The sequence below is a fragment of the Lasiodiplodia theobromae genome, assembly GCF_012971845.1.
Source record: "Lasiodiplodia theobromae strain AM2As chromosome Unknown scaffold_17, whole genome shotgun sequence".
Taxonomy (NCBI): Eukaryota; Fungi; Ascomycota; class Dothideomycetes; order Botryosphaeriales; family Botryosphaeriaceae; genus Lasiodiplodia; species Lasiodiplodia theobromae.
Window position 1 is genome coordinate 11444 of NW_023336377.1, and position 9754 is coordinate 21197.

The window sequence follows — 9754 nt, forward strand, 5'->3', positions numbered from 1 at the left end:
CAAGCGCTTCTACATTACCCCGATTGATTGCAAGCGCTTGATAAGCGGTTCTTAGGGGTGGTTACCTACTATAATAGGCTTAGTGTTACTAATTTTATATATCTTAGTGGGTCTAGAGAGGGAGGAGGGGGGGTAGGGTAGAGGCGGGGGGCCTTGATATGCACGTACCATATTCCAAATTAGGTATAAACTAAGTCTATTATAGTAGAAATCTGGCTTGCAAGCGCTTAACAAGCGTTCAATCAATCTAAGCGGAGTCTTAGCGGATTGATTGATCAAATCTGGAACCCCCCCCTGTGCTTGTAAGCGGCCACTGAGAGGCCGCTTGCGCTTGCAAGCAGTTTAATCTGCGACCCCTGCTTGGGCGAGACACTATCCGGGGTTAGTACCAGTAAAGAAGCGGATTTACGGCTAGAACGGTGGTGTAATCGACTTCGTCGACTATAGCGCGTACTACGGCGACGGGCGCGCAGCCGTACTGTAGAACCTACGGCTGAAGATCCGAGCGCGAGAGAAAATCGGCGTGGTCGGGCGTACAAGGGTAGGTAAGACGTTACTCGCGCTCGCACTTATACGGGCGCTAGAGGCGGCGAGCGGCTGGATTCTACTAGACGGCGAGAACGTATGCGCAATGCTACTATAAGAGTTGCGAGAGAAGGTTGTTATGGTGCTCTAAGGTGAGCGAAGTAAAGAGGTAGCTATGGCGCGTACTGACGCGATTAGATGCGGTTTTGTTTAACGGTAGCGTACGTAGCAATCTGGATCTAGCCAACCTGTATACCGATGCTGAGCTGCGGGACGCATTGGGTCGTGTTGGCCTGGAGCACTGCGAGCTGGCGGCGCCCGTCGGCGATTCTGCCCGCATCCAGGACAGTCTGCGCGCCCAGACCTGTACTACCATCACCGTAGCCCATCGCTTGCCCAGCGTTATCAATTGCGACCGTGTTGTGGTGCTCGAAGCAGGCCGCGCCGTCGAGATTGGCTGCCCGCGCGAGTTGCTGGCCGAGCCCGGCAGCGTGTTTGCCGCCCTTTGGCGAGCGCAGCAGTAGTACAGAAGCTGCTTCATAGGCGAGCTTGGTCAGACGAGCATGGTATAAAGGCTCGTATCCACGGGGGAGAATATTAGTCTTCGACCTCTTCTTTACTTCTACGAAACAAGTCACGTGAGAGATGCGCTACCAACGCATGGCAATTGAGCAAGAGGCGCCCGAGGAAGTTGGCGCCACAATCCGATACAACCTCTCCGAAAGCGCCGTCGCGGACCAGACGCTGTCGTCACTGGCTATTTCAATCCCCGAACATCTCGTCCTGACCTACACCGAGCACCTTGGCAGCAGCAAGCTCCGAAGCCTGATTGCGGCGGGCACCACCACCACCATCACACCCGACAACATCTTGGTCACGGCGGGGGCCTCGACGTCGCTTTTCATTGTGGCGACGGCGCTGCTGACGGGCGCAAGCGACCACGTCGTCATCACGCGGCCCAACTACGCTACAAACCTCGAGACGCCGCGTGCCATCGGGTGCGACGCCAGCATTGTGGATCTGGAGTTTTCGGAGCGGTTCCGGCTCGACGTCGCGCAGGTGGCGGCCGCCATCCGGCCGGACGGCACCACCAAGTTGATCAGCATCTGCTCGCCCAACAACCCCACGGGCACCCTGTGCGACGCGGCACAGCTGCAGGCGCTGGCAAAGCTCGCGCGGGAGAGGGGGTGCTATCTGCTGGTGGACGAGACGTATGCAGATCTGACCTATCGCGACGACGGCCAGCCCATCCCCGCAGCCGCATCCCTGGGCGACCACGTCGTCGGCGTCTCGTCCATGTCCAAGGTCTACGGCGTGCCGGGCATTCGGGTCGGGTGGCTGTCGACGACCAACAAGGCGCTGATGGAAACGTTCTTGGCGGCCAAGGAGCAGATCAGCATCAGCGGCAGCGTGTTGGACGAGCTTGTCGCCGAGCAGATCCTCGCGCGCCGGCAGGAGCTGTTGCGCAAGACGCGCGTTGAGATGCGCCGCCGCCGCGCCCGCGTCGCGGCGTGGGTCGATTCCGAAGCCGAGTTGCTGGATTGGGTGCCCCCCGAGGCTGGCGTCATGTGCTTCATCCGTATGCGGAAGGTCCCCGTTGGCGGGACCGCAGAGTTTTACCGGAGGCTGCTGGACGAACACGGTGCATATGTAGGGCCTGGCAGGTGGTTTGAGCGCGACGACACCTACTTCCGGCTGGGATTCGGGTGGCCGACCGAGGATGACTTGGAAGCTGGGCTGAAAGCCATCTCTAAGGCTCTGCGGGGATAGGTAGTTTGGTGACATAGTAATTTCTACTCGTCAAGCGGCAACAATCAGTCCGCCCTGTCCAAGACTCCTGAAACAAGTCTCCCCAGCGAGCCCATCACCCATAGCCCTAGGCCAAACAACCCCGCGGCTGCGAAGAAGGGAATCCTCCCAAGCGCAGTTCCGCCATACCGGATTCCGGCCGAGAAGGCCGAGCTCCACAAGACGGTGCCGGCCAGCCCAGCAACCGTCTCCACCATGCTAATCCCCATGTACAGCTTCCGCACGCCCTCGTCACTGCCTACGGCCTCGGTGACCAAGGAGCGGAGCGAGTCGGTTAGCCCTGAGCCGAGAGAATAGACGGCCAGAGAGAGAATGTGGAATGCGCCGAGGGGGGAGATGGCCACGCAGAGGATGCCAATGATGTTGAACAAGAGGCTGGCCCTGGCGATGCCGAAGTCGACGAGCTGTTGAGAGCCCAGGAACGGACGGAGGACCTTGCGCGAGAGCAGTGGGATGAGTAGCAGCACAGCGCCGTTGACGACAATGGAGAACGAGGTGATGGCGTTGGCCTCGGCCAGCGTGTAGTCGAACCGCTTGACCGCCCACTGCGGCAGCGTGACGCGCACGTATATCGCCGTCTCGTCCAACAGGTAAATGAGCAGCGTCGCGCGTGCCAGCGGGTCTCGGAACAGATCGACCAAAATACTGGATGAGCGGGTTGCTTCCATCACCACGGCCCCAAGCGTTTGCGCAATCGTCTTCGGCTCCGGCAGCTCCTCTTCCTCGTCTTCTACATCCGTCAACAGCACGTTTTCGCCGCCGTCTTCGCCCTGCAGCAGAGGTCCATATGATGACGCTTCAAGCTCTTCGACTTGACCGGACGGTGCGAGCCCAAGGGAGAAGGGAACGGCAAGAGCGCCAAACCCTGCCCCCAGGAGTGATAGCAGCCATATGTCGACATCTAGCAGCACCGCGCCCAGAGCAGTCCCCAAGAAGTTCATCGCCAGGTTCAAGGTGCTGACTTGATACAACGTCTCGCTCCTGTAATGATCAGACGCAGCAAGAGAAAATGGGTAGGTTGGTGGGATCCTACAAGAAACCAGTTTTCACCGCTTCGGCGATGTAGGTATACAGCAGAGCATTGCGGACTGGCAGCCCGCCTCCAATCAGATCGAACAGTCCCGTAAACCATATCATGCGAATATTGAAGAAGTTGTGAAAGAAACCTGTTTTCTCTCAGCTCCCATGTCAGTAGATTTCCTAACGTAAAAGTTCACAGGCACTTTGCTTACACACGGCCGTCGAGTAGACGGCTCCTGCTGTCATACCACATAGGTTGAGCAACAGGATCTTGCGCTTGCCCATCATGGGTATCAGACGAGTGTACGCCGGAGTCGCAATGAGGCCTGATCAGTCAAAACGAGAGAAAAAACAGCCCTTCCTGCTTCGCTGACTTACCGCAGACCATCGTCACCACTTCGAACAGTCCAGAAACTAGCGAAACGTCGGCTTGCATGGCGTTGGACTTGCATCGCGACTCGTCGACGCTCCCGTCCGGCCCGACGAGCACAGGGTCCTCGATCTCGAAGTACGCGCGACAGAGCGCCTGCTCGATAAGGAACAGTCGCGCGCTGCGCAGGATCGAAGTGCCCAGTACCGCGACGGACATTATCACTATCGCCGGCCATCGCGGTGGCGCCGCGATGCTGTGGGTGGAGTTCATATTTCTTACCTTCGCCGATGATGTTTTTCGGGGATCGGCGAGCTTTGCTGCCTGCTCAATCTGCAATGCATAACGGCTAGGGAGGGAGCGGGATGGTAGGAAAGGAAGGGCTGATTACATAGTAATGGAAGTCAGCGGTAACATCTGGCATTGGCTCGGTTTCTGCTGGAATGTTGATGATAACGTTTGTGTAACAACTTTTTATATTGGTGCGACTACTGACACGCCATGCGTACAAGAGATCGCCGATTGCGCAGCCGCCGAGATCAGTACGCGATGTGCCAAGAACCGGGGTCGGGAGCACCCGCATGGTGCGATGCAGTAAGAAAGCCAGGACCACCTCCGTACATCAAGAAGACCCATGCAGCAAACAGAGCCCTAAGCGTGCCCCTCTCTCTCAAATCCACCTCCCTCATCGGCCTTTTTTGATTGCACTCTCCGGAAGCGAATCACGCATTCCAGCGCCCAGGGCACGGCGTCATGAGTGCTGCATTGGCTCATTGATTCTGGCGTCGACGACGCCGTCACGGTGCTCTTGTACTCGAGATACAAGGCCGCGATGAGCATCTTGATTTCCATGGTCGCAAGAGCCTTGCCAAGGCAGATGCGCCCACCGTAGCCGAAAGGAACGAGCCGAGCCTCGCGTGCCTTGTGGGTTGACGCATCCGCCCCGAGCCAGCGTTCGGGGGCGAACTCTTCCGGATCCGGAAAATATTCCTCGTCGCGGTGCAGAGAGAGGACTGAGCTCGTGGCGATGGCACCCTCCGGCAGCAGGACCCCAGATGCCTCATAGCCTCCCTTAGGGACAATGCGCTCAGACCGCCCGCTGGACGCCGGGTACAGACGGTAGGCTTCGCGCAGGCAAGCCTCCAATGCGGGAGCTCGGCTGTTGATGTCGCTAAAGGACACAAAGTTGTTGCTTTGTAGGGGCAGGGCGCTTAACTCTTCCCGTATCTTCAGCTGCCAGTAAGGGTGCTCACTCAGCAGCCATATGAGATACGTGGCCGTTACCGCAACAGTGGCCTCGGCGGCGTTAATGTTATCGAGGACCTCAGCGGCGACGAAGGTGCGGTCGAGGAGCTTTCCATCACGATCGCATCGTTGCTGCAGGAGCTGGCGGAGTAGAGAAGGGGAGCGGCAAAGAAAGGGGTCATCCATTGCCTCCGAAATGCGCAGTTGGCACCAATCTGCCAACTCGTCGTCTGCCAAAAGGAATCTCAGGCAAGGAATCCACCGTCCGAGGGGCCGAGACAGCCACGAGAATACGATCGGGAAGCGGACCCGGCACGGGCCGGCGAACTGCAGCTTTTTGAGGCTCTTGAAAATGACACGTTCCGGGCACGCGTGATCGACGCTGCGCGTGCTGTGTTCGCGACCGAAGACGAGATAAGTGATGATATCCAGAGCGTACCAGTCCGTGAGACTGTACACGTCTACCTCGCCGTCACTGCGCTCAACATTGCCAAGAACTGCCCGGCAGCGGTCGTAGACGAATCGTTCGAGCTCCGGTAGCTTGTAGATGGTCGACGCCTGATAGAATGCTGACGTAAACCGGCGCTTTTCACGATGTTCCTGGTACGGTTTTGTTGCGAATACAGACCGCTGACCGTAGCCTGTGAAATGGTCGAAGTAGTTACTCTTGGCCCATCCCTGTGTCGCCCCGTAAATCGCTCTAGTCCCCTCCAGCGACGCTATCGAGACCTCGTTGGGTGAGATGCAGACCACGGGCCCGTAGCGCCGGTGCCACTCGAGGATTTTGTAGTTGCGGCGACATCGAAGATCGTAGAATGCCAACTGCAAGCCGGTTATCTTGTTCATCCAGGGACCCGGGACATTACTCAGCCGGGCGCGATGAATCAGTAATCCACAGGCTAAGAGCAGGATGACGGCTAAGGAGATTCCAAAGATTGGCGGGCAGCCTTTGATCAAAGACACAGCCGCCGACACTAACATAGCTGCAAGTAGTACACTTCCACCTCGTAGGAAAGTAGGGCGGGCTCGTTTCTGTTCGTTTGAACTCTCCAAGTAGGCCACGGCATGAAGTCCATTAAATATATCCCAAGCGCCGTTTACTACGTACTGTCTCCGAAATGCTGTTGGATTCAACGACGCGGCAAAAGACTTGGCTTTACTCATCCCCTGCATCCCATTCTGCGGGGTAGATCGTGCGTTATTCATCTGCCGGCTTGTAGAATCGCCGGTGAACACGGCTCTCTTGCCTACTAGATGCATAAATGGCGTCACGTATTCACGTTGCAATTGTCGGTGTGGACTTGAACCGGTGGGTGATCCGACAGAGAGGGATTATTGGCCAAGAGCCATCTACGCTCCAGATTTAGCCACCGCTATCGGAATATCGTTAGGTGCAGTCAGCGAGCTATAGACGCCGGCAGGTACACTCGTAAGCAAGGGCGTAAAACTAATCACGAATACTACAGAAGAGTGCGAGATGTATGCTCGGGGTGATTATGTGATCACTAACTCGTTTTTTTTGAAAGTGCTAATCGGTACACATAGCTGAACCGAGAATTCTCACTGGCCAGCGTCATGCTTTCTGTTTGAGGCACTGAATGGTCAAAATGATTGATTTATTGTCCGTTCCGGCTCCTGAAGACAAATAGCAAAAACCCTAGAACCAATCCGAAATCCTCTACCCTCGCGCATGCAGGAGATCCATTCAAGCACTGCTGCCGTTTGCGTGAGCACTATCCAACTAGCTCTTCCGCATACTATCAGAGCTGTTTTAGTCTCGGATATGGAAAGCTGCTCCCCAGTCACATGGAACACCGTTGCCATGGATGTTTTGGCAGTCTGCAAGCTCGACATCAAACCGACGGAATACCTGTGCATTGTCAATGGTACAGCTTCAATGGTTCAGGGAGGCATCAAATAACACACTTCTGCAATGGATTTCCACAACTGAATAGACGCCACGTGCCTTCCGAGACATCTCCTCGCCCCGTAACCAAACACAAAATCAAATTTGTCCATCTTTCTTAGTTTATCCTCCGACGCTTCCAGCCAGCGGGCGGGTCTGAACGTGTTGCTGTCTTCGCCGTATAAATTCGTGTCACGGCCCACGATCCACGCACTCGTAGAGACCGAAGTGCCAGGAGGAATATGTCTTCCATGAAGATTCAGGCCTGTGTCGGGGGGCGCTTTGCGGGGAATCTGCGCCACAGAAGGGGTGTAGCGTAACGATTCGCGGATACAGGCGGTGAGGAAGGGTAGTTCAAGTGCTTGGTCGTAACTGATCATGGCTGTCCGCGGAGGAATTTTACCCGTTTGTTCAGCATGGTCGAGTTCATTTTGAAGACGATGCTTGACATCGGGATTGCGGGCGATGTGAAACACAGCCAAGGCAACATTGAGCGAAGTGGTTTCAGATCCAGCTTGCCTAGCTCATGATGTTAGCCGAGCGTTATGATAGTTGGAATCGGGCGGGAACCGACATTGCAGTGAGTATTTCGGCCTTGACGTCAGACATGCTCATTGCGGAACCATCTTCGTCACGTGCTGACAAAAATATTTCTAGTAGACTTCCCTCAACGAGGTCCATCTTTAGCTCACGATCCGGACCTACAATGGCACCAATAAGCCTGTCTCGCACCCCCATAACAGCCCCTATACCCCAGCTATCAGTCGGGCGAACCATGAACAAGTACCGCCCAACCCTTGTGTTGCGAATATACCAAGATACGTTCTCTTGAACTGCCAAGAATTCACCGAGCCATAATGTCTCTTGAAACTTCTGTATCAAGCCATGCACGTCTCGTTCCTGGGTCAGAAACCCAAGGGGTCGGCCGAAACAGAGCTGAGTGACAACGTCGAAGTTGAACCAACTTTGAGCCACAGATTTGGTCAGCACTTCTTATTCTCAGCAGCCCGTGCCATTCCTCATCACTTACTGCAGATGGTACAGAGAGTCTATGGTGACTCCCTTCATAGCGGTCTTTGTGAGAACCCCCACGAGTTCCTTCAAGCGGAGGTCAATCTCGCTTTCGAAGGCCCTCATCCTCTTCATGGAGTACTTTGTTTCACTCTCAAATTAGCCACGAGGATCCGATCTCAATCACTGAAGCCAATTTGCAGGTCTCACCGCATGACCAATTCTCTTCTTCGATGCAACGTGATCCTTGTGGTTCAGCATCGTAAAGGTGCTCATCGACCCGAAGTTGGCGGCATTGAAATTCGTCTTATCAGCCTTCATGTGATAGATGGTAGGGATGAGCGTTGGGTCATTTGTGATGACTCCATTAGGGCTGTATCGCACGAGGGGCCCTTGAACCATGCCAACGTTAATGATACTGCATTTTATAAATCGAAAGCTACGTACGCACCGTATTTTTCATGGAGGCGGGCTTGGTTGGCCTGTTCATCACCATGAAGGAACCAGTATGTACGATACAGGCTGGAGATACGACCGAGGAAAGGGCCGGGGACCGTTGAAAGAGGGTGAAACCAGACCCTGTGGGCAATGATACACACCCTCCACAGAAGAAAGAAAACAATTCCGAGGATGAAGAAGGACATCCTGACTCAAGATGCAGTATTTGGGCGGTTCAAAGGAGTAATTGCTCATACAGAGTCAAAACAATAGCTTAGAGCAGCAAGCCACTGTCCAGATAGAAAGCACTTAAGTATAGAATATCAGAAAACACTGAAGAACTTACGGTCAATAACACCCCTAGATCATCGAAGATCTTAATACTGTCTATTTACCAAACACAGCTGAAGGCGTGCATTTTTAATGTCTTTGAGAAATTCTACTACATTAAGCTGTGGCATCGTGTAATATGTCTGCATCTGCAAGTTTGCCTTCAACATGAGCGATTTCATCTGTGCAACCCCGCGAACTATAATGTCTAATCGGAAAACATTTTGATAGTCTAGTCTTGGCCGGAGTGTTACTGTTTTTGGTTAAATTCCGACGATGAAAATGTATGACGTAATATGTGCATGCACACGGAAGTTAGCCCTGGCACACTGGTATTCGTACGATTCCCGAAGGCTGCGATGTCAGGGCTAGAGTATTCCGATAGCCTAAAGTAAGCCGGAGCTTTACCAATTCTAGTCGAATCCCGATGATAGAATTCAATCAAGTATGATATACATGTATCTGCAAGTTAGCTTGGCGATATTCGTACGGCTCTCGTACATTCCGACACCAGAACGGAAATCACTCCGACGGTCTAGAACTAGCCGGAATTTTGCCGCTTTTGGCAAGACGCCGACGATGCAAACCATCCATTCGCTTTCACATACACAGGGCTTGGATTTGCGCTTGATATGCAGAGGCAAGAGTTCTGCGGCTGCATGGTTGAAACTCTATCCATCTCGATATGGACGAGCCTCCTTGGCTGCTCAGCCACACTCTGAATGTGGATGCCTCTTCCGTGCTGCAGTTCGATTGAGTAACTATGCATAGAGATGGCGTAGAGATGCATTCTGTACATATTCATGGCCTCGACATTGTAGTACGTCTTACCTAGAAGTTAACCGCTTGGAAACCCTTTCCAGTGACTTTATCCTTGTCAACTCAGCCGCGGGTGTTCTTGTGCCTCGTTTCTGCGCTTAAATAAGTATAGAGTCCGTTTAGGTGGGAAATACTAACAATAAATTAGGTGCCTCAATATTTTCTACGTGTTACAATGTAAGTAGTCTCTGAAAGAAGCACAGCAGACACATTCTCTGCATGCATCCGATGCTAAAGGCACAGACCGCACTGGAAAAAGAACGGCATCATACTCTAACACT

At 54.0% G+C, this 9754-nt stretch overlaps 4 protein-coding genes across 4 annotated transcripts; 1 reads left to right on the top strand and 3 right to left on the bottom strand.

The window, feature by feature from the left end:
- Window positions 1-1185: 1185 nt before the first annotated feature.
- LTHEOB_5946 (Arginine--pyruvate transaminase AruH) lies at window positions 1186-2295 on the top strand (the record flags this gene model as incomplete). Its single annotated transcript, XM_035515147.1, has 1 exon — window positions 1186-2295. One exon carries the CDS (start codon window positions 1186-1188, stop codon window positions 2293-2295), a length of 1110 nt encoding a protein of 369 aa, XP_035373077.1.
- A 44-nt stretch (window positions 2296-2339) lies between these two features.
- On the bottom strand, window positions 2340-3997 carry LTHEOB_5947 (MFS transporter; the record flags this gene model as incomplete). The annotated part of the gene is made up of 4 exons (XM_035515148.1): window positions 2340-3315; window positions 3368-3500; window positions 3567-3680; window positions 3733-3997. The coding sequence occupies 4 exons, from the start codon at window positions 3995-3997 to the stop codon at window positions 2340-2342; spliced, it is 1488 nt and encodes a 495-aa protein (XP_035373078.1).
- Window positions 3998-4375: 378 nt separating this feature from the next.
- Window positions 4376-5815, bottom strand: LTHEOB_5948 (Benzoate 4-monooxygenase cytochrome P450; the record flags this gene model as incomplete). The annotated part of the gene is made up of 1 exon (XM_035515149.1): window positions 4376-5815. One exon carries the CDS (start codon window positions 5813-5815, stop codon window positions 4376-4378), a length of 1440 nt encoding a protein of 479 aa, XP_035373079.1.
- A 1056-nt stretch (window positions 5816-6871) lies between these two features.
- Window positions 6872-8207, bottom strand: LTHEOB_5949 (Cytochrome p450 protein; the record flags this gene model as incomplete). Its single annotated transcript, XM_035515150.1, has 3 exons — window positions 6872-7394; window positions 7906-8027; window positions 8097-8207. 3 exons carry the CDS (start codon window positions 8205-8207, stop codon window positions 6872-6874), a joined length of 756 nt encoding a protein of 251 aa, XP_035373080.1.
- Between the last annotated feature and the right edge of the window lie 1547 nt (window positions 8208-9754).